Source organism: Leuresthes tenuis, unplaced genomic scaffold (assembly GCF_036924035.1).
Source record: "Leuresthes tenuis unplaced genomic scaffold, fLeuTen1.0.hap1 SCAF_24, whole genome shotgun sequence".
Taxonomy (NCBI): Eukaryota; Metazoa; Chordata; class Actinopteri; order Atheriniformes; family Atherinopsidae; genus Leuresthes; species Leuresthes tenuis.
The window spans coordinates 354088-380863 of record NW_027325378.1 but is presented as its reverse complement, the minus strand read 5'-3'; the positions used below and the strand labels follow the sequence as shown (position 1 = coordinate 380863).

The window sequence follows — 26776 nt, the reverse complement described above, 5'->3', positions numbered from 1 at the left end:
CAAATAATGACCAAATTACACCAAATAATGACCAAATTACACCAAATAATGACCAAATTACACCAAATAATGACCAAATTACACCAAATAATGACCAAATTACACCAAATAATGACCGAATTACACCAAATAATGTCCGAATTACACTAAATAATGACCAAATTATACAAAATTATGACCAAATATACCAAATAATGACCAAATATACCAAATAATGATCAAAATATACCAAATAATGACCAAATATACCAAATAATGACCAAATTACACCAAATAATGACCAAATTACACCAAATAATGACCAAATTACACCAAATAATGACCAAACACTTTGTTTCCTTCTGCCAACACTTAAAGCCGTTCTGACTCTGAGGAAACCAGGTGATGCAGAGTTCCAGCTGTTATTTTGTCCCATTCTTCCTTAAACAGGTCTGAATACCAATAATGACCAAATTACACCAAATAATGTCCGAATTACACCAAATAATGACCAAATTACACCAAATAATGACCAAATTACACCAAATAATGACCAAATTACACCAAATAATGACCAAATTACACCAAATAATGACCGAATTACACCAAATAATGTCCGAATTACACTAAATAATGACCAAATTATACAAAATTATGACCAAATATACCAAATAATGACCAAATATACCAAATAATGATCAAAATATACCAAATAATGACCAAATATACCAAATAATGACCAAATTACACCAAATAATGACCAAATTACACCAAATAATGACCAAATTACACCAAATAATGATCAAAATATACCAAATAATGACCGAATTACACCAAATAATGACCGAATTACACCAAATAATGTCCGAATTACACTAAATAATGACCAAATTATACAAAATTATGACCAAATATACCAAATAATGATCAAAATATACCAAATAATGACCAAATATACCAAATAATGACCAAATTATACCAAATAATGACCAAATTATACCAAATAATGACCGAATTACACCAAATAATGACCGAATTACACCAAATAATGTCCGAATTACACTAAATAATGACCAAATTATACAAAATTATGACCAAATATACCAAATAATGATCAAAATATACCAAATAATGACCAAATATACCAAATAATGACCAAATTATACCAAATAATGACCAAATTATACCAAATAATGACCGAATTACACCAAATAATGTCCGAATTACACTAAATAATGACCAAATTATACAAAATTATGACCAAATATACCAAATAATGACCAAATATACCAAATAATGATCAAAATATACCAAATAATGACCAAATTATACCAAATAATGACCAAATTATACCAAATAATGACCAAATTATACCAAATAATGACCGAATTACACCAAATAATGACCAAATTACACTAAATAATGACCAAATTATACAAAATTATGACCAAATATACCAAATAATGACCAAATTACACCAAATAATGATCAAAATATACCAAATAATGACCAAACACTTTGTTTCCTTCTGCCAACACTTAAAGCCGCTCTGACTCTGAGGAAACCAGGTGATGCAGAGTTCCAGCTGTTATTTTGTCCCATTCTTCCTTAAACAGGTCTTAAGGTGTGCAGCAGTGCGGGGGGGTGGTTGTATGTGTTGATTTTCAGCCTTTACTCATTCTGTCAACCCCATAAACAGACTAAACTGATCAGTTTTACATGTTATAACATTCCTAAAAGGCTTAAAATAACTTTTACAGCCACAAATTGGAAAAACTTGGGATAGTTTTCTGCAAAAGCAGATGAAGAAAACAGTTATTTTGATCTTTTCTCTTACTTTTACTTCCTGTCAGACAGTCTGAACTCAACAGATTTCCTGTTCAGCTTCATTTAATCTGTGAACAAACATCATTTCTACACCTCAGACCTGCAGCATCCCATAAAGTCAGTGAACCTTTTCCCACTTTGTGTCCTTCTGCCAACACTTAAAGCCGTTCTGACTCTGAGGAAACCAGGTGATGCAGAGTTCCAGCTGTTATTTTGTCCCATTCCTCCTTAAACAGGTCTTAAGGTGTGCAGCAGGGCGGGGGGGTGGTTGTTTCTCTGCTGGGGACAGGTCAGGACTGCAGGCAGCAGTGCGGGGGGGCGGTTGTTTCTCTGCTGGGGACAGGTCAGGACTGCAGGCAGCCAGTCCAGCACCCGTACCTCTTCTTCCTCAGCCAGGCCTTTGGACTGTGGCAGAATGTGGTTTTCCATGGTCTGCTTGAACAATGCTGGGACGTCCCAGGAAAAGATGTGGCCTTGAAGGCAGCATCTGTTGCTGTAAAATCTCAGGGAACTTTTCTGCATTAATGCTGCCGTCACAGAAGTGGAAATGAGCTTTGCCCCCTGATCCAACCCCATACCATCACAGAGCCTGGCTGCAGGGACTGGCTGCTGACAGCAGGCTGGATGCTGCTTTTGCTCTTTGCTCCATTTCTTCCAGCAAAGATGTGGAATACTGATGGGTCTGACCACAGCACACGTTTCCACCGTGTGACGGTCCATCCCAGACGCCTCCGAGCCCAGAGAAGTGGACGAGGTTAACATCAGGCTTCTTTCCTGCACAGTAATCCCTTGTCCAGGTGCTTCAGAGGTTGTTTTTTACCTCATTACAGCTCTTAAGTTGTACTTTTCAAACTGTTTTTGGAACGTGTTGCAGGTCTGAAATGTAAACATGGAGGTTTATTTATAGATTAAATGAAGCTAATGAGACAGAACAGAGTTCAGTTTGTCTGACAGGAAGTAAAAGTCAAAGTTTTAGTTTTTTTTGTCCAATGAGGTTGGAGGCATTTACTGGAGCTGGAGCAGATGTTTCGAAGGACGAGTTTCCGCTCTGCTCTCGTAGATCTGACCTCCCGTCGCTTCTCTCAGCCTGGATCAGCTGTGATTGGTCAAGCCTGATTGACTTTAGCTTTGGGATCACGTTGGATGGAGTTGGTTTGGGCGTTGATTCCAGTTTCCACCACCATCAGAAAAATCGGGTTAGGGTTTGAAATGAAGCTTTGATGCTTTGAAATGAGCTTTAGAGGAAATGTTTGATTCTGGATCCACTCGGGCGGCGCTCCAGGTGTGTTACAGCCGAGCGCCTCCTGCCTGAGCAGCTGAGGTCTCCGTCAGCTGAGGTCTCCATCAGCTGAGGTCTCCATCAGCTGAGGTCTCCATCAGCTGAGGTCTCCACCAGCTGAGGTCTCCGTCAGCTGAGGTTTCCATCAGCTGAGGTCTCCGTCAGCTGAGGTTTCCATCAGCTGAGGTCTCCACCAGCTGAGGTCTCCATCAGCTGAGGTCTCCATCAGCTGAGGTCTCCGTCAGCTGAGGTCTCCATCAGCTGAGGTCTCCGTCAGCTGAGTGGCGAGCTGCTGGAGGTGATTACAGCCAGCAGGGGGCGGCGGCCTCCCTGCTGGGACCTGACCGCTCAGCGCGCCCTGCCCCAGGACGGTTGGGGGTTTGTGGCTGAAGCCCCCGTGAGGACGGCGTTACCCACAGTTCCCCGAGGCGGGGGATGAAAGCGAGGCTGCGGTCGGAGCGCAGCGCTGAGAGCCGTGTGACCGCGGGGTTAGCGGTCTGAGCCGAGTGTGTGTGGCGCTGCTCTGCTTTCATGTGGCGAGGAGTTTTATCACCAGCAATTGTGAGAGAGGAAGAAAGAAATGTGACTGGAGGGAAGGAAAGATGAGGAGGAAAATTAAGGAGGAATTAGCCGTGGCCTTTCAAGCAGGCTTCCTCTGGAGGACTTCAGGTTATTAAACCTAAACCCTCATCATCTCACCCTGAACTCGCCTGGAAGATGGGAATAAATCTCATATCTACCTGCTGGGAGGGATCAAGCTAATAAAAACGATTCTAAGCCCCGAGGTCCACAGCACGAAGCCAGCCTCTCTGCTACCTCTCAGCTGCAGGAGTCAGATTTCCATCTAAATCCGCTGCAGATGTCCAGGAAGGTCTGTGTGAAAGAATGCTTGTTGACTGCTGGATGGAGATAAAGCAGGTGCTAACTCTCCAGGCAGCGCGGCGAGACCACCACAGAAGAAGAGCCAGCAACAGATTTAAAGCTGAGGCGGTGAAAATAAGAGTTTCCTCACCACATCTGATGTTTTCAGGCCTTCACTGGAAGCTTCTGAGGCACCAGATTCATGCTGGTTATCAGTTACTCTGCTGGGTTGAAGCGGTTATGAGCTGCAGGCTGCTTTCTTTAAAGAGAAGAAGAAGAAGTTCAAACTGCTTTTAGGCTGATAAAAAGAAACGTCACATTTATAATATAGTTATGTGGAGGAGCTGCTTTCTTTAAAGAGAAGAAGAAGAAGTTCAAACTGCTTTTAGGCTGATAAAAAGATGAAAAATCACGTCAGATTTATAATTCTGGAACGACATCACAGCTCAGAGTAAATGAATCAGTTCTACTGTCAAATAAAGAGTGAAGTCAGAACTCATCACAGTTACTTTTGTGATTTTTATCCGGCTGTCAGAACCCTCCAGAACTTATTTAGGAGCAGAACTGCTCCAGATAACACAGTCGCTTCTGGATGAAAGTGTCCAGAAGTCCTGATCAGCCTCATTTCTTTATTTAGTTCCATAAAACCAGGAAGCAGCTGCAGAGATTCACTGAAACATGTTAAACCTGAACATAAACCCAGAATCTGAGGCAGAAACAGAGTTTTTTCTCAGTTCTCAGCAGCTTTAAAGTGAATCTCTGGTCTGAGCTCCTTTATTCTCCAACACAGCCTGAACCCTCTGAGACCAGCTTTCTGTCATTTCTTTAAGGAGTCTTCAGGAATAGTTCTCCAGGCTTCTTGAAGGACATCCCAAAGCTCTTCTTTGGATGTGGGCTGCCTTTTGTTCCGTTCTCTGTCAGATGATCCCACACTGCTTCAATAATGTTGAGGTCCGGGCTCTGGGGAGGATTCATCCCTCCATAAGACCTGTTGCCACTGATTTTCAGTCCACTTCTTGTGTCATTTGGCACAGCTCAGCCTTTTCTCCCTGTTTCCCTTCCTTAAGAACGGCTTCTTGACAGCCACCCTTCCATGGAGACCATTTCTGATGAGGCTTGGGCCAACAGTAGATGGATCAGCTGAAGGTCCAGATGCATCTCTCAGGTCCTGTCAGGTCACAGCTGGATTTTTTCCTCTTTCTTAAGGACATCACTTTCAGATCCTGTTCATCTGCTGGAGATAGTTTTTTAGGCCTGACACTTCTTCTTTTGTCCTCCACTTGTCCAGTTTCCTCAAATGTTTTAAGGACACACTGCACACCATGCTGAGATATGTCAAGTTTTCAGCTAATAGCTCTTTGGGAATCACCTTGTTGCTGCAGAAATCCTATTTTCTGTCTGTCAAACTGTGTTTTCTTTGCTGTTTTTCATAGATGCAGCTAAAGAAATGGGAACAAATGATGTGTCTTTGTGACAGGCTGCTGGTAACAAAGTGCCTTTATTGCTTTTATGAATTGTCCCTTTAAAATAAACTCCTAATAATCCACATGTTTTGGTTCTTGCAGCAGTTTCTCAGATGGTGTTTGATGTTCGGTTTCTGTTTCTGTTTCAGGGCTTCAGAACCAAAGACGGACACATTGTTGTAGCTGCAGGAAACGACAAGCAGTTTGTCGAAGTGTGTCGAGTAAGTCGAGCTTCACAGACGATCGTGTTGTTACCTGAAAGCATGTTTCAGAGATCTGGGGTGTCCTGGTTCTCTTAAGGTTTCCTATCAGTCACCGACACCTGGGAAAAAACTAGTTTAGCTGGTCTGAAACCTTCCAGATGCCTTCCAGATGTTTTCCTGGACATGGTCCACTGGGAGGAGACCAGACCAGCAGAGATTATATCAGTTCTGGCTGTAGAGATGATGATCTATGGATCAGACGTTCCTCTCCAGTTCTGGCAGAAAGCAGGTGGATGGAAACAGTGAAGTTGGACACTGAAAATCTTCTTCTTGTTCTGATAGAAAAAGGCCCAAAATCTACAAATTAAAAATTTTTTTGACAAAAAAACCCCCAAAACTTCCCAACTTTTTGGGTTTATTGGGTTTATAGTGGATCATCAGTCTGGGTTGGAGACGCAGTTCTGTACATAAAGTGCTGTTGGTACTGTGTTCAGGTTCTGGAGCTGAAGGATCTCACAGAGGAGCCACGATACAAAACCAACCAGCTGAGAGTCCAGAACCGCAAAGAGCTGCTGCAGACACTGTCACAGAGGTACACACCATCCCAGATCCTGACCGGATCCTGAAGGGATCCTGAACCGGATCCTGAACCGGATCCTGAACCGGATCCTGAAGGGATCCTGAACCGGATCCTGAACTGGATCCTGAACCGGATCCTGAAGGGATCCTGAAGGGATCCTGAACCAGATCCTGGAGGGATCCTGACTGGATCCTGAACTGGATCCTGAACCAGATCCTGAAGGAATCCTGAAGGGATTCTGAAGGGATCCTTAACCGGATCCTGAACCGGATCCTGAACCAGATCCTGGAGGGATCCTGACTGGATCCTGAACTGGATCCTGAACCAGATCCTGAAGGAATCCTGAAGGGATCCTGAAGGGATCCTTAACCGGATCCTGAAGGAATCCTGAAGGGATCCTGAAGGGATCCTTAACCGGATCCTGAACGGATCCTGAAGGGATCCTGAACCGGATCCTGAACCGGATCCTGACCGGATCCTGAAGGGATCCTGAACCGGATCCTGAACCAGATCCTGAACGGATCCTGAAGGGATCCTGAACTGGATCCTGAACTGGATCCTGAACCGGATCCTGAAGGGATCCTGAACTGGATCCTGAACCGGATCCTGAACCGGATCCTGAACCGGATCCTGAACGGATCCTGAAGGGATCCTGAACCGGATCCTGAACCGGATCCTGAAGGGATCCTGAACCGGATCCTGAACCGGATCAGGATACGATCCACAAACTCACAGCTTCAGGGATGTTTCTCATGATTTTCTCAGTCGTTTATAGAAAATATTTGCAAACACTTCTGACTGGTTTCTTGTCTAAAAATCCAAAATTTGATCGTAATTAATCATCATGTTGCTATCAGGTTCCTGCAGGAGAAGACAGCTGATTGGCTGAGAAGGTTTGAGGCGTCAGGTGTTCCTGTTGGACCAATCAACAGCATCCAGGAAGTGTTCTCCGAGCCACAGGTCAGTCCATGTTCATGACAGATGTGTAAGGTTCATCCTGAGCCCTGAGTCGTGTCTGGTTCCCTGGTTCCCTGGTTCCATGGTTCTCTGGTTCCATGGTTCTCTGGTTCCCTTGATTCCCTGGTTCTCTGGTTCCATGGTTCTCTGGTTCCCTGGTTCCATGGTTCTCTGGTTCCATGGTTCTCTGGTTCTCTGGTTCCCTTGATTCTCTGGTTCTCTGGTTCCATGGTTCTCTGGTTCCCTGGTTCCATGGTTCTCTGGTTCCATGGTTCTCTGGTTCCCTTGATTCCCTGGTTCTCTGGTTCCATGGTTCTCTGGTTCCCTGGTTCCATGGTTCTCTGGTTCCATGGTTCTCTGGTTCCCTTGATTCCCTGGTTCTCTGGTTCCATGGTTCTCTGGTTCCCTGGTTCCATGGTTCTCTGGTTCCATGGTTCTCTGGTTCCCTTGATTCCCTGGTTTTCTGGTTCCATGGTTCTCTGGTTCCCTGGTTCCATGGTTCTCTGGTTCCATGGTTCCATGGTTCTCTGGTTCCATGGTTCTCTGGTTCCCTGGTTCCCTGGTTCCATGGTTCTCTGGTTCCATGGTTCTCTGGTTCTCTGGTTCCATGGTTCTCTGGTTCCCTTGATTCCCTGGTTCTCTGGTTCCATGGTTCTCTGGCTCCCTGGTTCCATGGTTCTCTGGTTCCCTTGATTCCCTGGTTCTCTGGTTCCATGGTTCTCTGGTTCCCTGGTTCCATGGTTCTCTGGTTCCATGGTTCCATGGTTCTCTGGTTCCCTTGATTCCCTGGTTCTCTGGTTCCATGGTTCTCTGGTTCCCTGGTTCCATGGTTCTCTGGTTCCATGGTTCCATGGTTCTCTGGTTCCATGGTTCTCTGATTCCCTGGTTCCCTGGTTCCATGGTTCTCTGGTTCCATGGTTCTCTGGTTCTCTGGTTCCATGGTTCTCTGGTTCCCTTGATTCCCTGGTTCTCTGGTTCCATGGTTCTCTGGCTCCCTGGTTCCATGGTTCTCTGGTTCTCTGGTTCCATGGTTCTCTGGTTCCCTTGATTCCCTGGTTCTCTGGTTCCATGGTTCCATGGTTCTCTGGTTCCATGGTTCTCTGGTTCCCCTGATTCCCTTGATTCTCTGGTTCTCTGGTTCCCTGGTTCTCTGGTTCCCTTGATTCTCTGGTTCTCTGGTTCCCTGGTTCTCTGGTTCCCTTGATTCCCTTGATTCTCTGGTTCCCTGGTTCTTTGGTTCCGTGGTTCTTTGGTTCCATGGTTCTCTGGTTCCCTGGTTCTCTGGTTCCCTGGATCTCTGGTTCCATGGTTCTCTGGTTCCCTGGTTCTTTAGTTCTCTGGTTCCCTGGTTCTCTGGTTCCCTGGTTCTCTGGTATTCTATACTATCAGTTTCTGGTCTCAGAGTTGAGTTATTTTCAGAACATCTAAACTTTTCCTCCTCAGACTGGTGAAAATGGAGTCCCTCAGAGGTCGATACAGGAGCTCCTTTTATTTCTGAGAATTGATTTTTATTTAAACTGTAACACAAATATTAAAGACGTGGACATCAGATCATCTAATGAGGTTTTATTGGGTCCAAATTGTAGAAAATTCAGCAGCGAGACTGAAAACAAAACTCAGAAATAAATCCACATCAGCTCAGTTTTATTGATCAATCATGACGGATCCGTCTGCTGTGAGGACAGGAAGCTGCAGGTTCCACGACGGCCGGCCTGCTAAATGGACAAAAGGTCGCCCACACTGAAGAAAATGAGGAATAAACTGAACAGTGTGGCTTTGCCAGCTGTGTACTCCTGTCACTGTTCTATCTGACTGTGATCATAACTAAAAACACGACTTCCTCCCCCTGATTCTGATCTTTGCTCTGGAGCTGAATTCCCAGCAATAAATCCCAGCAGCTGCTGCAGCCTGAAACATCTCCTGATCCTGTGATGTGACTCAGTGGCTCTACAGCTTGGGTTAATGGGCTGAGACGTGTAAACCCAGCAGTGTGTCCCTGTAACGCTGTAAAGCTGCAGCTTTGTGCCACACAGCAGCTCTGAGTGCGTATCTGAGAGCTGGAAATCATTTGGAAAAACTCGCCTCACATCTGTCTCACTGCTTATGCTGTAATATCATAATCTCGCTGCCATTTTCCGTTTGTTTGAGATCTAAAGTCGGACAGCTGCTGAGTCCTGAATCTTTATTCAAACATGCAGCAGTGCAGCGATGCCAAAGGCTAACGGCTGAGTGAAGCTAACCAGTCGGGTCTCCCTGTTACTTCGCTGTTTAGCTGCATTTCCACTGCAGGACCTCAGGACTAAAGACCTGGAGTCTCTGGTTCAGCCTGAACCGACTGAGCTTTAAGACTTTCTACTTGTTTATGAAAGTTTGTGGCGATGACAGTACTCCTGAAATGAAGTATTTCTGCCTTCATGGAGGCGTTCTGCAGCATTCTCAGCCTCCGCTCAGCTACCAACGCACAGGCTCTGCAGATGAAACGAAGCACACAGTAAATATATATGGATACAGTCATTGTCCCTTTCCAACATCAGTAAATGTTCCGGTTGTATCTGACTCCTCTGGTTCTGGTTCATCCCTACAAACAAAGCAGTCCCAGTCCAGAATGTTCCAGCGACCAAATGTGTTTGTATGTGTGTTTTTTCTTTGTTCAGCCACTTAACTCTGACCTTTGACCCATTCAGGCAGAAAAAAGGCTCCTAACTCAAGGGATGAACCAGTGTTGTGTCGACACAGAACAGACAACTTAGCAAAGAAGCCATTTTAAACTGGATCTTTAGGCTCTTTGTTACCAGCAGCCTGTCACGAAGACACATAATTTGTTCCCATTTCTTTAGCTGCATCTATGAAAAACAGCAAAGAAAACACAGTTTGACAGACAGAAAATAGGATTTCTGCAGCAACAAGGTGATTCAAAGAGCTATTAGCTGAAAACTTGGCATATCTCAGCATGGTGTGCAGTGTGTCCTTAAAACATTTGAGGAAACTGGACAAGTGGAGGACAAAAGAAGAAGTGTCAGGCCTAAAAAAACTATCTACAGCAGATGAACAGGATCTGAAAGTGATGTCCTTAAGAAAGAGGAAAAAATCCAGCTGTGACCTGACAGGACCTGAGAGATGCATCTGGACCTTCAGCTGATCCATCTACTGTTGGCCCAAGCCTCATCAGAAATGGGCTCCATGGAAGGGTGGCTGTCAAGAAGCCGTTCTTAAGGAAGGGAAACAGGGAGAAAAGGCTGAGCTGTGCCAAATGACACAAGAAGTGGACTGAAAATCAGTGGCAACAGGTCTTATGGAGGGATGAATCCTCCCCAGAGCCCGGACCTCAACATTATTGAAGCAGTGTGGGATCATCTGACAGAGAACGGAACAAAAGGCAGCCCACATCCAAAGAAGAGCTTTGGGATGTCCTTCAAGAAGCCTGGAGAACTATTCCTGAAGACTCCTTAAAGAAATGACACAAGAAGTGGACTGAAAGTCTTGTTGAAAGAAAGGAGAGAGAAGATGAAGAAGAATAAAACTTCCAGAGATGCACAAAAAGAACGAGGATGAAAAGAGAAGAAGAGTAAAGGAGGAGGGGAAGGGAAAGAGAGAATAAAACAGCAGCAAAAAAGAGGTAAAACACTAAAAGAAGAAGGAAAGTCATGGAGGGAAAAAACAGGAAGAAAACAGAGAAAAGAGGAGTGGAACTGAGGGAAGGAAAGGAGGAAAAAGGAGGACTCTCCCTGTCTCTGACTACCAATAAAACCTCGTATCTGTGTCCTCAAACAACCTCACAGCGACTGAAGCTGACTTTTACTTTCTCTGAACACCTGACAGCTCAGCGTCCGCGGCTCTGACTCTGGAGCTGCTCTCTGAGCGGCGTGGAGCTGCTGGCCTTCCATCGTAACCCGCCTCAGCGCAGTGTTTCCGTCTCTCTGAGCGGCGTGGAGCTGCTGGCCTTCCATCGTAACCCGCCTCAGCGCAGTGTTTCCGTCTCTCTGACACAGCGGCGTGGAGCTGCTGGCCTTCCATCGTAACCCGCCGTGGAAGCCAAACATTTCCAGAGAGCCTCAGAAACTCCTTCAGCTCTGATGCACGGTGAACACGGCGTGGCGGGGACAGCGCCGGCAGCTGCAGTAACGCTTGGACCGTGTTGGATCTCCTGATTCCTACCAGCAGGACACGGAGCTGCATGCTGTCTTTGTCCCACTCTGATAACATTTGTGGTGACAAACAGAGCTGAAAAGGCTTCATTCAAGGCTTCGGAGGCGTTTAAAGCGATCAAAGCTCGCAGGTGGAACCCATCAGGCTCAAATGAATGATTTACTGTGAGTCTGTGCAGCTAGAAGTGATTGATGAGTCTGACTTGGAACGATTGTGCAAGAAAAACCGACAAGAAACATGGAGTCTGGGAGAATGGTGCAGAAATATTCCACAAGGCCTCCGCCTTTGTAACTCAATCTCTTTCATACTTTTCAGGCTCTGTCATGTCTTGGTTATTATTTCCTGCTTTTTATTGTTGTTCCCTGCTACATCCTCACTGTTTTTTCTATCTTTCGTGTCTTTTTTTACACACGTTTTCACATCTTGAAGTTCTCACAGTCGTTTCTCCGCGTCCAAATCCTTGTTTTTACAACCTCAGACCCCCCTGGGCAGCGTCCAGGCCCTGTGAGGATATCCAGCCGAACATGGCTTTAATATCCTGACTACTGGAGGTGCGCTTGATCTGTCCCAGCCGAGGCCGGACCCGCCTCTGAGGTGGATACCCAACATGTGCGACCAGGCTGAAGCCGCCTCGCTCCACCTCTAACAGGGAGAATAATGGGCTCTGTCTTGTTGTACTGGAAGCTGGGAGTTGAACTCTCAACCCTGGTGACTTAGAGCACTTATCTGACAGTTAAAGCTTCTTTAATCTTTTCTTTGCATCATATTTAACTTCTGTTTAAGTTTGGAGCTGAAATAAAACTGTTTGAATGAGGATTTAATGCTTTGATGCTAATACCTGCTAATGCTAACGTCTGAAAGTGCTGCCTCTCATTCAGATGATTTAAATTTATTCAATTCAGCACCAAATCACAACAAATGAAGTCATGTGGAGAGAAAAAACTCCCTTTAACAGGAAGAAACCTCCATCAGAACCAGAACCAGGAAGGGTCCATCTGCCTGGACCAGCTGGGGCTGAGAGGACAGGAAAGAGGGGACAACAAGCAGCGTAACACCAGGCCAGAGACACCTGCTGAGAGAGAGAAACACAAGTTAATGACAGCAATGATGTCATCTGTACATGGAGGGAGGAGAGGTGCATCATGGGAGCTCCCCCAGCAGGCTGGGCCTATAGCAGCAGAACTATGGGATGTTTCAGGCTCACCTGAGCCATCCCTAACTATAAGCTTTATCAGAAAGGAAAGTTTCAGCCTGATCTTAAAGGTAGAGAGGGTGTCTGCTTCCTGAAGCCAAACTGGCAGCTGGTTCCACAGAGAGGGGCCTGATAACTGAAGGCTCTGCCTCCCATTCTGCTTTTAGGGGCCTGATAACTGAAGGCTCTGCCTCCCATTCTGCTTTTAGGGGCCTGATAACTGAAGGCTCTGCCTCCCATTCTGCTTTTAGGGGCCTGATAACTGAAGGCTCTGCCTCCCATTCTGCTTTTAGGGGGCTGATAACTGAAGGCTCTGCCTCCCATTCTGCTTTTAGGGGCCTGATAACTGAAGGCTCTGCCTCCCATTCTGCTTTTAGGGGCCTGATAATTGAAGGCTCTGCCTCCCATTCTGCTTTTAGGGGCCTGATAACTGAAGGCTCTGCCTCCCATTCTGCTTTTAGGGGCCTGATAACTGAAGGCTCTGCCTCCCATTCTGCTTTTAGGGGCCTGATAACTGAAGGCTCTGCCTCCCATTCTGCTTTTAGGGGCCTGATAACTGAAGGCTCTGCCTCCCATTCTGCTTTTAGGGGCCTGATAACTGAAGGCTCTGCCTCCCATTCTGCTTTTAGGGGCCTGATAACTGAAGGCTCTGCCTCCCATGATAACTGAAGGCTCTGCCTCCCATTCTGCTTTTAGGGGCCTGATAACTGAAGGCTCTGCCTCCCATTCTACTTTTAGGGGCCTGATAACTGAAGGCTCTGCCTCCCATTCTGCTTTTAGGGGCCTGATAACTGAAGGCTCTGCCTCCCATTCTGCTTTTAGGGGCCTGATAACTGAAGGCTCTGCCTCCCATTCTGCTTTTAGGGGCCTGATAACTGAAGGCTCTGCCTCCCATTCTGCTTTTAGGGGCCTGATAACTGAAGGCTCTGCCTCCCATTCTGCTTTTAGGGGCCTGATAACTGAAGGCTCTGCCTCCCATTCTGCTTTTAGGGGCCTGATAACTGAAGGCTCTGCCTCCCATTCTGCTTTTAGGGGCCTGATAACTGAAGGCTCTGCCTCCCATGATAACTGAAGGCTCTGCCTCCCATTCTGCTTTTAGGGGCCTGATAACTGAAGGCTCTGCCTCCCATTCTACTTTTAGGGGCCTGATAACTGAAGGCTCTGCCTCCCATTCTGCTTTTAGGGGCCTGATAACTGAAGGCTCTGCCTCCCATTCTGCTTTTAGGGGCCTGATAACTGAAGGCTCTGCCTCCCATTCTGCTTTTAGGGGCCTGATAACTGAAGGCTCTGCCTCCCATTCTGCTTTTAGGAGCCTGATAACTGAAGGCTCTGCCTCCCATTCTGCTTTTAGGGGCCTGATAACTGAAGGCTCTGCCTCCCATTCTGCTTTTAGGGGCCTGATAACTGAAGGCTCTGCCTCCCATTCTGCTTTTAGGGGCCTGATAACTGAAGGCTCTGCCTCCCATTCTGCTTTTAGGGGCCTGATAACTGAAGGCTCTGCCTCCCATTCTGCTTTTAGGGGCCTGATAACTGAAGGCTCTGCCTCCCATTCTGCTTTTAGGGGCCTGATAACTGAAGGCTCTGCCTCCCATTCTGCTTTTAGGGGCCTGATAACTGAAGGCTCTGCCTCCCATTCTGCTTTTAGGGGCCTGATAACTGAAGGCTCTGCCTCCCATTCTGCTTTTAGGGGCCTGATAACTGAAGGCTCTGCCTCCCATTCTGCTTTTAGGGGCCTGATAACTGAAGGCTCTGCCTCCCATTCTGCTTTTAGGGGCCTGATAACTGAAGGCTCTGCCTCCCATTCTGCTTTTAGGGGCCTGATAACTGAAGGCTCTGCCTCCCATTCTGCTTTTAGGGGCCTGATAACTGAAGGCTCTGCCTCCCATTCTGCTTTTAGAAACTCTGGGAACCACAAGAAAACCTGCAGCCTGAGAGCTCAGCTTTGAGCTCGTTTTCTGACTTTTTAACAAACAAAACAGTCCGTTATTTGAGAAATAGACCTTCAAAGATTGAAATGATGTGACTCAGCGGCTGTTAAACTAAACTCCTGATAGGATATAATATCCCAGATATTCCTCAGAAAGAGCTCTCTCCTCTTGTGGATGTCCACCACAGTTGTTGTTTTTTTTAATTTCCTGTTAGATCAGCTACTTCTTCTGCTGAATTCCAACTAATAACGCAGCCTGGAGCGCCCCCCTGTGGTGACCCCACACAGCGGAGTTATTTCACTCTGGTCTGGTTTCAGATTCCCTTTGTTAGTGGAAACAAACTCGACTGCATCTCATGTGAAGTTCGACCTCCCAGCTGTTGGAATAGTGTCTGATGACTTGATCCGAGGGACAAATCAAAGGTTGATTGTTGCTGCGTTCGGTTATTTAAACTAAACAGATGCTTATCAGTCAGGACAGGACTCGGATCACGCTGTAGTTTTACCTTTGGACAGTTGGGGTCTCGTATCCTTAGCAGACAGAGTTTGGCTTCTTCTGTGCTGTTGCACCGGGGCGTCACTGTGGATTTGAAACCTCGAAACTTGGCAAGCTAGCTGCTCTTTGAGGGTTTCTGAACACTGGACTCCTTGTCTTGGCTTCTTTTCTTGGGAATTCACCTTAAAACTCTGGCTGCGTTCATCTATCTTCTGTCTTTGTCCATTTTATTGATGAAATACGGCCCTTTTTGTCATCTTTAGAGACTAAAGTGTCTTTGTTTGCTCAAAGGTTGTGTAAATAACCTTTATTGCTGTCTGGAAAGTGTCAAGTGGAAGCCGGACGACGCCACTTTTCCAGCTAACTGCCAGGAGCTCCCGCTGTCTGCTGGAAAGTGAGCCTGAGCCACGTCTGAGGGCTGAAGGTGTGAAGGTTTGAGCTTCATCCATCATCTCAGGACACCCAGACTCTTCTTCAACCTGTCAGCTGTTTGACAGGAAGATAATGTGCAACTCCTGCATGTCAGATTTGTTCCATACTTATAAAGCGTGGCGGTGTTTCTGCCTCTGAGATGGATCTGACAGGTTCTGCCGGTCCGGACTCATCCTCTGAAGTGCAGAAGGTTCGCTGCACCTGATGTGATTGAGTTTTCCCCACAGAGCGGATGAGCCGCCTGCAGGGAGGATGGATGGCTGAATGGGATGAGAAACCTTTAAATCTCAGACAGTTTAAGTGTCAATATTCAGTCATATCAAGAGCAGATTTGTCAGATTTGGCTCATAAATACCAGCAGTGGGCAGCATCACCGTTCCACATCCAGAGATCCATCATCTGCAGCTCAGAGTGGAAAACAGAGAGCTGTCAGAGGTTATCTTCAAGGTGGGCTGGATTTAGAGTCAGGTTGACAGACTCCATAAAGCCTCCAGGTCACGTAAACCCGTTTGTTCCCAGATAACCCAGAGGAACCGCAGGCTGACAGCTGAGCGCAGCTCCGGGGAAATCTGTTTCTGCTCCGGATGAGTGACGAGCTGAGCTGATGAAGGTGGAGGTGTGTCGGGGATTGATGACTCACTTTCTCTTCAAAATGAGTTTTCCACTGTTCACCTCTGCTTGATATAACAGCATCTGCTGACTTAAACTGGTTCCTGTGAATGTTTCACAGAAAAACTGAACCTTTCTCTGCTGCCTGTTTACTTTGCTGTTGTTCTCACTTACTTTTAAGTCTAAATTCTTACTGTAGTCTGTTCTTTTGGGGTTGCAGTCTGTGTGGGTCATTATATCAAAAACTTAAAGGTGTCATATTGTGTAAAACTCCTTCTTCCTGTTCCTGGGAGCAGATATCAGGGCGTCTGAGGTCACCAGCAGGTGTAAAACTCCCCAAAAACACAACCCTGGGATTTATTTAGTTCCCCTTTGTTTTAAAGTTCCTCATTTAACGAGCCGTTCTGATTTTCATTCCTAAAGTACATCACTCCTTAAGTTGGCTCCGCCTCCTCTGCTAAGCCCCGCCCACTCACCTCCACCCTGCTGGACGGATGAAGCCAGCTTCTGGTGGAAATGTTCTGCTGTCAGCTGCACTGAGGAGCATGCATCTTCCATCCAGCAGCAGCCTCAGAGGATATAAGAGCCCAGTGGATAAACTATATCTGAGGCTAATGTTCCAGCAGAGTTAGCTAAAGACTGGGAATGTGCTAATAACGCAGTAATTAACGGGTTCACATGCATTACTACGAGTTACGCTGTGCACGTCTCCGGCTTGGTCCATTACTGCTGATGAGAAAGCATTGTTTGCTAGCATCTGCTGCTAACTCACAGCTAACAGCTAATTTACAGCTAACTGCTAACTTACTGCTAACTGCTAACTTACAGCTAACTGCTAACTTACAGCTAACTGCTAACTTACTGCTAACTGCTAACTTACAGCTGACTGCTAACTTACAGCTAACTGCTAACTTACAGCTAACTGTTAACTTACGGCTAACTGCTAACTTACAGCTAACAGCTAACTTACAGCTGACTACTAACTTACAGCTAACTGCTAACTTACAGCTAACTGCTAACTTACAGCTAACTGTTAACTTACGGCTAACTGCTAACTCACAGCTAACTGCTAACTTACTGCTAACTGCTAACTTACTGCTTACTTACAGCTAACTGCTAACTTACGGCTAACTGCTAGCTTACAGCTAACCGCTAACTTACAGCTAACAGCTAACTTGCAGCTAACTGCTACCTTACAGCTACCTGCTAGCTTACAGCTAACAGCTAACTTACAGCTAACTGCTAACTTACAGCTAACTGCTAACTCACAGCTACCTGCTAACTCACAGCTAACTGCTAGCTTACAGCTAACCGCTAACTTACAGCTAACAGCTAACTTGCAGCTAACTGCTACCTTACAGCTAGCTGCTAACTTACAGCTAGCTGCCAACTTACAGCTAACAGCTAACTTGCAGCTAACTGCTAGCTTACAGCTACCTGCTAACTTACAGCTAACTGCTAACCTGTTTCCCTCTGGGATCAGTAACTATCTGTATCTATAGAGCTGGAGTGTTTCTGACTGCAGGAACAGCTTCATTCTGTCTGTGTTTCTGCATTAAATCTCAGCAGGTGTCCAGGTGTTGATGAGGTAACGTACAGAAACACAGCGTAACGCTCCACAGCAGCATGACGGCGTGTCCTCAGCTAACGGACAGAAACTGACCCTTCACCAACGTCCTGCTGGAGCTCTGATGCTGGAATCTCAGCAGGAGCTCTCTGACTGACTCAAACTGATATAAATCGATGGTTTTGTCAAAGAGGTCAGAAACTTTCTTTGTTGTGTAGAGAGCAGCTGATTATCAGCTGGGAAGGTTTGGTATGGTAAGGTTTGGGTGAGTAACTACCAGCCTCATCACTTCAAATGAAGAGCCTGAAGTGCTTGAACCAGCAGCTAATTTAACCAAAGCCTGCCTCCTGCAGCTCAGTCAGACCTTATATGAACATATGGCACAGTGTCTGATCTATATGTGTCAGACCTGCAGCCCCCGGCCCAGCTAAACCCTGCTCTGTTGATTTTGCTCATTGTAACTGCTGATATCAGCAGCTGTTGGCAGCAGCTTCCGGAGGTCTCTGAATAAAACTCACGTCAGCTCTGCTTCGTTTGTGCTCTCTGGGAGTTTTGGTGGTCTGGAAGTGGCCCAGTTGGTCTGTTCTGCAGCAGATAAACGGTCAGACGATGAATCGCTGTTATCAGAAGGACTGCTGAGTCGGCTCCTCATAACTCTGCCGTGAGGGAGGTTTGGCTGCACGGCAGCATTCTTGTGTAATAAACCCAACGAGGAGAATTAATCACAAAGAGAAGTGATGAGGAAGCTCGCATGTAGGTAAACGCTTTGCTGAGACTTCCTGCTCTGGTTCTTCTCCTGGGTGGGAGATCCATCACTTCAAATAGAAATCACAGACGATGAAGAGCAGCCTGACCCAAACACAGAGCAGCTTTATGGCGGCATCTTAAAGTCCAGAGTAGAGTTCAGCAGCCCGAGAGGCTCCACGCGACCTGAGGAAGAACTTATTCTCACAGAAAAAGATCTTTGAAAGATGTTCTGTGGGATTCGGCCGATATTAAGACAGAGATCAGCTGATCTGCTGCTTACTGGCACTGTGGTGAAATCACTGGACCTCCAAATGAGAAACATGATTCTTTTTTTAATTTCCCGTGGATCACAGCTGGCTGTTTATAAAGTGTAGCTGCAGCAACATTATTTGCTGTAATCTCGTTACTAATTTCTCATTTCTGGAGTAATAAACAGAGTTTATTCCACTCAGCCTGTAAGTTCCTGCAGACTGAAACTGTGTCCAGAGGCTCATCTCAGTCAGCTGTTCGGTGCTGTTGGTCCTCTTTAAAGGAAGGTCATGTGACCAAAACATTTAAATACAGCCACCTAAGAAGAATTGTCTGGGTCAACAAACAATAAACTCTGATTATATTTAGCCCAGATATGGCCGTAATTCCACCACAATCCTCCAGATTAGTTTCCTGGACGACTGAAATCTGCTCTCTGATCACAGCCTTAAAGAACTTTGACTGAGCACAGGTAGAAGTAGCTCCTCCAGCTTCCTCAGTATATCCAACGGTGTTCCTCAGGGCTCAGTCCTTGGGCCACTTCGTTCATTTTCATATACAAACAATCTCAAAATGTAACAAATGCCAGAGTCTATTTTTTTCTATTTAATTTCCCGTGGATCACAGCTGGCTGTTTATAAAGTGTAGCTGCAGCAGCATTATTTGCTGTGGTCTCGGCACTAATTTCTCATTTCTGGAGTGATAAAAAGAGTTTATTCCACTCAGATTGTAAGTTCCTGCAGACTGAAACATGGCTCATCTCAGTCAGCTGTTCGGTGCTGTTGGTCCTCTTTAAAAGAAGGTCATGTGACCAAAACATTTAAATACAGCCACCTAAGAAGAATTGACTGGGTCAACAAACAATAAACTCTGATTTTATTTAGCCCAGATATGACCGTAATTCCACCACAATCCTCCAGATTAGTTTCCTGGACGACTGAAATCTGCTCTCTGATCACAGCCTTAAAGAACTTTGACTGAGCACAGGTAGAAGTAGCTCCTCCAGCTTCCTCAGTATATCCAACGGTGTTCCTCAGGGCTCAGCCCTTGGGCCACTTCGTTCATTTTCATATACAAACAATCTCAAAATGTAACAAATGCCAGATTCTATTTTTATGCTGATGATACGGTGATGAACTGTTCTTCATCTTCACCTGAAGAGGCCCTCTGTGGGCTCCGACCTGTTTAACTGTTTTTTAATGCCAAGGAAAGAAAACTCACGCCTGGTGTCGTCACACAGGGTCCCAATACAGACATGCAGGAATCCAAGTGGAGGATTATCTCTCCTTTATACATCAAACCTGGCAACCTGAAGTTGAATGGGTTATTTTGAGGCCTAGAAGAAGCCTGCCGCCACCATTTTTCCGTGATTAACTGGATGAGGTCTACAGAGCTCCACCGTGTGCTCCAGCTGGGTGGCTGACCTCGTCCTTTCAAAGATTCAAACATCGCCTTATTCTCATTTCTATTCTTGGTCAGAACATCTTTCAGAAAAGTACAGGAAGTTATTGTCTCCGTTTAAAATAATGATTCCTTTTATCTGAGGTGGGGAAAAGGCCTCATTATAGCAATTTAAGCACATTTTAAACCTCGTAGAGGCAGATATATCCGACCGTCCTGCCCCTGACTGGCCTGTTATGTCTGTGAGTTTAAGATGTTTTAAAATATGTTACTTATATTACTTCTGGAGTAGAGTGTGTGTGTTGTTGGTCTATCTTGCCCAGATGCTCTTGGAGAAGAGATAAAGAGTTTTATTCCTGGTTAAAGACAGGTTTGAATGAATGAACGAGCCTGTCAGCGCGTCCTTTCAGAGATGCTGAGTGATCTCAGCTCGTCCTCCTTCATTCACAGCCAAGTGTTGCCTCTGATGCTCGCTGCTGCACACTTTGTTCCCTCTTCACAGTAATTGGCCTCCATTTATTTCTGAACACACTTGAAGTTTGAGTAACTTGTCATGGAGCATCGGTCATGGTTTCCATCAGAAACAGCTCGCAGTAAAGAACCTCTGAGTTCTGATGGCGTTTCCTGCTGTTTTTAATCATCACAGCACGTAAATGCTGTTGTAATTCTTCTCGTGAAGGATTCATTAGAGGCTAAAGATGGGAAGCTGCAGGAGCTCCTCTGCTATTTTTTCCTAAAGATGTCATATTCTGCCTTTTCTAAGTATGTATGAGACAGACTTTGGAGCTCTTTGGGGGACAGAGATCACTCTTGCCAGCAGATCGACACCTAGCTGTTAGCAGTTAGCTGTAAGTTAGCTGTAAGCAGTTAGCTGTAAGTTAGCTGCAAGGTGTTAGCTGTAAGCAGTTAGCTGTAAGTTAGCTGTTAGCAGTTAGCTGTAAGCAGTTATCTGTAAGTTAGCTGTAAGCTGTAAGCAGTTAGCTGTAAGTTAGCTGTTAGCTGTAAGCAGTTATCTGCAAGTTAGATGTAAGCAGTTAGCTGTAAGTTAGCTGTTGGCTGTAAGCAGTTAGCTGTAAGTTAGCTGTAAGTTAGCTGTAAGTTAGCAGTTAGCTGTAAGCTGTTAGCTGTAAGTTAGCTGTAAGCAGTTAGCTGTAAGTTAGCTGTTAGCAGTTAGCTGTAAACTGTAAGCAGTTAGCTGTTAGCAGTTAGCTGTAAGCAGTAAGCAGTAAGCAGTAAGCAGTAAGCAGTTAGCTGTAAGTTTGCAGTTAGCTGTAAGTAGTTAGCTGTTAGTTAGCTGTAAGCAGTTAGCTGTAAGTTAGCTGTTGGCTGTAAGCAGTTAGCTGTAAGTTAGCTGTTAGCAGTTAGCTGTAAGCAGTTATCTGTAAGTTAGCTGTAAGCTGTAAGCAGTTAGCTGTAAGTTAGCTGTTAGCTGTAAGCAGTTAGCTGCAAGTTAGATGTAAGCAGTTAGCTGTAAGTTAGCTGTAAGTTAGTTGTTGGCTGTAAGCAGTTAGCTGTAAGTTAGCTGTAAGTTAGCAGCAAATGCTAGTAAACACTGCTTTCTCATCAACAGTAATGGACCGAGTCTTCCTGTGAAAGACCAACGGTTTCTCTCAGTTGGTGTCGAAGCACAGATTGTGTTCGGCTGAGGAAGAACGGCGATAAATATGAGTCGATTAATTTATCGATTGTTGCTTTGCAGCTCTCTGAATCTCCCGTCATGACAGCTGTTTAAGTTTGAAAGCAGGCCACAGGAGGGGGATCCCTTCCTGGAAACACCTGCAGCACTTGAATTCTTTTATGTGGCTTTCCAGGAATGAAGACTTCAGAATTTATAGGTCCCAGAAATGAAATGTTTTGATACTTTGGTTCCAGTTAAAATGAAAGACTTTAGTTTTATTTGCTTCTGTCCTCCCTTTCCTTCCTCTCCATCAGCTGGTCCTTCAGTGGTTCAGTTTCTTCCTCCTGAGGACAGCAGTCTGACATGGAGCAGGATTATTGATGGTAGTTCCCTCATCCAGGGTCCAGGGCGTGTGCACGTTGCCTCTGAGCTCTCTTGTCGGATTCGTCAGCGGTCGAAGTTCGCGCTCCGATTGCAGGCGACCGGCCAACGGCCTGAAGACGCAGCCGCTTTTTGATGAAACTTTATTTATCCAGGGAGGGCTGACAGGGCTCTGCTCTGCTTCAAACGCCCACATGTTGAAGGGGGAGCTGACCACTGTTTCCACTGAAGCTGAGGTCGCTAACGAGAGGAAACCCGGGAATTACCAACTCTGAATTGTTTGATTGCTTCCTGGAGCGCAATGTTCAGATACCAGGGTCAGCCTGTGAGAGCCTGACCTCCTGAGACTCTCCCTTTCCACTTCTTGGATTCAACGCCAGCAGGTTGTAGCTCCCGGGGGGGACCCGAGGACGGCCTGGATACAGCATCGGGAATCCTGCTCCGTAGATATGTTGGTTATCTGACCCTCTCTGACACGACCGTCAGATTGGATCTTTAAAAAAATCTCTATTCTGAGAAGTGAGACACTGTCAGTCGCTGGCATTTAAGAAGTTAAGGCTGTATGTTGATCAGGTGGATCCCTGCTGGAATTACAGGTGATGAAGAAATATCTCAGTCGATCGACTACAGCTGAAAACAGTTGTAGCTCCACCATCCAGGGGAGGAGCTTCACCATCCGGGGGGAGGAGCTCCACCATCCAGGGGAGGAGCGCCACCATCCAGGGGGAGGAGCTCCACCATCCAGGGGGAGGGGCGCCACCATCCAGGGGGAGGAGCTCCACCATCCAGGGGGAGGAGCTTCACCATCCGGGAGGAGGAGCTCCACCACCCAGGGAAGGGAGGAGCTCCACCATCCAGGGGGAGGAGCTCCACCATCCAGGGGGAGGAGCTCCACCATCCGGGGGGAGGGGCGCCACCATCCAGGGGGAGGAGCTCCACCATCCAGGGGGAGGAGCTTCACCATCCGGGAGGAGGAGCTCCACCATCCAGGGGGAGGAGCTCCACCATCCGGGGGGAGGAACTCCACCATCCGGGGGGAGGAGCTCCACCATCCGGGGGGAGGAACTCCACCATCCAGGGGAGGAACTCCACCATCCGGGGGAGGAGCTCCACCATCCGGGGGAGGAGCTCCACCATCCGGGGGGAGGAGCTCCACCATCCAGGGGAGGAGCTCCACCATCCAGGGGAGGAGCTCCACCATCCGGGGGGAGGAACTCCACCATCCGGGGGAGGAACTCCACCATCCAGGGGAGGAACTCCACCATCCGGGGGAGGAGCTCCACCATCCGGGGGGAGGAACTCCACCATCCAGGGGAGGAACTCCACCATCCGGGGGAGGAGCTCCACCATCCAGGGGAGGAACTCCACCATCCAGGGGGAGGAGCTCCACCATCCGGGGGGAGGAGCTCCACCATCCAGGGGAGGAGCGCCACCATCCAGGGGGAGGAGCGCCACCATCCAGGGGGAGGAGCTCCACCATCCAGGGGGAGGAGCTTCACCATCCGGGAGGAGGAGCTCCACCACCCAGGGAAGGGAGGAGCTCCACCATCCGGGGGGAGGAACTCCACCATCCGGGGGGAGGAGCTCCACCATCCAGGGGAGGAGCTCCACCATCCGGGGGGAGGAGCTCCACCATCCAGGGGGAGGAGCTTCACCATCCGGGAGGAGGAGCTCCACCATCCAGGGGGAGGAGCTCCACCATCCGGGGGGAGGAACTCCACCATCCGGGGGGAGGAGCTCCACCATCCGGGGGGAGGAACTCCACCATCCAGGGGAGGAACTCCACCATCCGGGGGAGGAGCTCCACCATCCGGGGGAGGAGCTCCACCATCCGGGGGGAGGAGCTCCACCATCCAGGGGAGGAGCTCCACCATCCAGGGGAGGAACTCCACCATCCGGGGGGAGGAACTCCACCATCCGGGGGAGGAGCTCCACCATCCGGGGGAGGAGCTCCACCATCCGGGGGGAGGAACTCCACCATCCAGGGGAGGAACTCCACCATCCGGGGGAGGAGCTCCACCATCCAGGGGAGGAACTCCACCATCCAGGGGGAGGAGCTCCACCATCCGGGGGGAGGAGCTCCACCATCCAGGGGAGGAGCGCCACCATCCAGGGGGAGGAGCGCCACCATCCAGGGGGAGGAGCGCCACCATCCAGGGGGAGGAGCTCCACCATCCGGGAGGAGGAGCTCCACCACCCAGGGAAGGGAGGAGCTCCACCATCCGGGGGGAGGAACTCCACCATCCGGGGGAGGAGCTCGGAGTAGAGCCGCTGCTCCTCCACATAGAAAGGAGTCAGCTGAGGTGGTTCCTCTGGTTAGGATGCCTCCTGGGAGGAGGAACCGGGTCAGAACCAGAACTCACTGGAGGGATTATATATCCCATCAGACCTGGGAACACCTCAGGACCCCCCAGGAGGAGCTGGAGAGGCTCGCTGACCTTCTGCCCTTAAATTGATGATGATGGATGGAAAAGTCACTGAGTTGGTGAAGGCTGAGCAGACCAAGAAGTAAAAACGGCAGCGTGGTTAGGTTCTGAAATACTTTAAAACTGTTCATATAATCAAAGTTTTCCTGACATTAAAGACAAAAACAATCTGTATCAAACGGTCAGTGCGGCGCTTAGTTTTAAAGTAATTCCACAGTCCCTGAAGCCCTGATAATTACTCATCTTTACACTGTCTGCAGGAATGATCCATGGGGCTGTTTCTGAGAAAAGCTTCATCAGATTTCATAAAGACCCACAAACGTGATGGTTGGTCCGCCGTAGGGAGGCTGAGGTTTGTGTGGGTCTGCAGACCAGCCCTTAGAGTGCAGTTACTGTTAGTAAAGAAGGGTACAAATGAAAGTTTAGGAATATCCGATTCAGGCAAAGTGTTCAAGAAGCTTCGACCCTTCAAGGCTTTACAGGCTAATTCCATTAAAGAGGCTGCAGAACATGTCTGTTCTTCATCTGATCAGGATGCAACATTTATTAGACCTTTTATGGTGAGTGGGTCAGATGTGTGGAACTGTGCTGTGGCCTCTGAATGACCGAATGGAGGTGGAATGGACTTTGGTTGATGATAATCGGAGTGGGTGGAGGATGTGATGGAGCTGGGGGGGAGTGATGTCAGGAAACAATCAGAAGAAAGCCCCAGTGGTCGATGGAAGGGAGCTCTGACATCTGGGAAAGTTAAAGAGGCGGGTTTGATAAAGTCCAGGTACGCTGTACAGTACAATGGAAATATACGACTAAAAGTAGCAGCCTCATGTCATAAAGAATGAGTCTGAGCAGCAAAGATGTTCAGAGGAGCTCCAGTTTGAGTTTAAAACAATGTTCCTCAGAGAAAGACTGGAAGGGATCTGCATATTTCTGCCTCTACAGAGCAGAATATCATCAAAGCATTCAGGGAACCTGGAGGAGTTTCAGTGTAAAGGACGAGGGAGCAAGCCTGAGCTGGACCCCGTGACCTCTGACCCCTCAGATGCTGCATCAAGAACCGTCCTTCATCAGCAGCTGATAGAAGCACATGGACAAGGGATTACTGTGGAAACCTTTGTCCAGCACCACAATACAGAGTTCCATTCACAAGCTTTACTGTGCAGGAAAGAAGCCTGATGTTAACCTCGTCCACTTCTCTGGGCTCGGAGGCGTCTGGGATGGACCGTCACACGGTGGAAACGTGTGCTGTGGTCAGACCCATCAGTATTCCACATCTTTGTTGGAAGAAATGGAGCAAAGAGCAAAAGCAGCATCCAGCCTGCTGTCAGCAGCCAGTCCCTGCAGCCAGGCTCTGTGATGGTATGGGGTTGGATCAGGGGGCAAAGCTCATTTCCACTTCTGTGACGGCAGCATTAATGCAGAAAAGCTCTCTGAGATTTTACAGCAACATATGCTGCCTTCAAGGCCACATCTTTTCCTGGGACGTCCCAGCATTGTTCAAGCAGACCATGGAAAACCACATTCTGCCACAGTCCAAAGGCCTGGCTGAGGAAGAAGAGGTACGGGTGCTGGACTGGCTGCCTGCAGTCCTGACCTGTCCCCAGCAGAGAAACAACCACCCCCCCGCACTGCTGCACACCTTAAGACCTGTTTAAGGAGGAATGGGACAAAATAACAGCTGGAACTCTGCATCACCTGGTTTCCTCAGAGTCAGAGCGGCTTTAAGTGTTGGCAGAAGGAAACAAAGTGGGAAAAGGTTCACTGACTTTATGGGATGCTGCAGGTCTGAGGTGTAAAAATGATGTTTGTTACCAGATGAAATGAAGCTGAACAGGAAATATGTCGACTTCAGACTGTCTGACAGGAAGTAAAAGTCAAAGAATTTATAAGAATCACCAAATATTCCACACACTCCCAACTTTCTCCGATCTGGGCCATAAAACAGAACAATTGACCTAAAACGTACTGCTAATGCTAATGCTAATGCTAATGCTAATGCTAACCTGAGCAGGTGCATCGTTAACCATATTCACCGAGTGAGTCCGTCTGTTTCATTTATGCAGAGCAGAGGGGCCCTGAGCCTTTTCATCACCCCTACCTACATGACCTGTAGTCATGGTAACAACATAAAGGTGAGAGAGCTCTTTAATCATAGTTTCAGCAAAGTCACCTGCCTCAGGTAAGAAATGGGATCCGACTGTGTGGCACAGAAACAGAGCGTTTGTTACCTCGCCAGCTTCCTTTCATAACTTTAAACATGATTTAAGAAAACAATCCCACCTTTTGTTACGGTTGGTTCAGACCTCTGCTAAATCAGACAGAAACGCTGTGGGAAATGTTTGGGAACGTTAACAGAGACGAGGAGATAAGAGACGAGAGGCCGTCGGATTATTTTCACAAAGTCACTTAAACGAGAAGTGAAATCGTTCCTGGAAGACA

The 26776-nt window shown here is 47.3% G+C and overlaps 1 protein-coding gene across 2 annotated transcripts in view; it reads left to right on the top strand.

The window, feature by feature from the left end:
• The window catches only part of sugct (succinyl-CoA:glutarate-CoA transferase), a 90646-nt gene that overhangs the window by 17821 nt on the left and 46049 nt on the right, over positions 1-26776 (top strand). For both annotated transcript variants that reach the window (XM_072378928.1, XM_072378927.1), the window contains 3 exons: positions 5559-5630; positions 6107-6204; positions 7050-7152. In XM_072378928.1, the coding sequence (XP_072235029.1) occupies positions 5559-5630; positions 6107-6204; positions 7050-7152 (273 nt within the window). The remainder of the gene's footprint in view (positions 1-5558; positions 5631-6106; positions 6205-7049; positions 7153-26776) is intronic.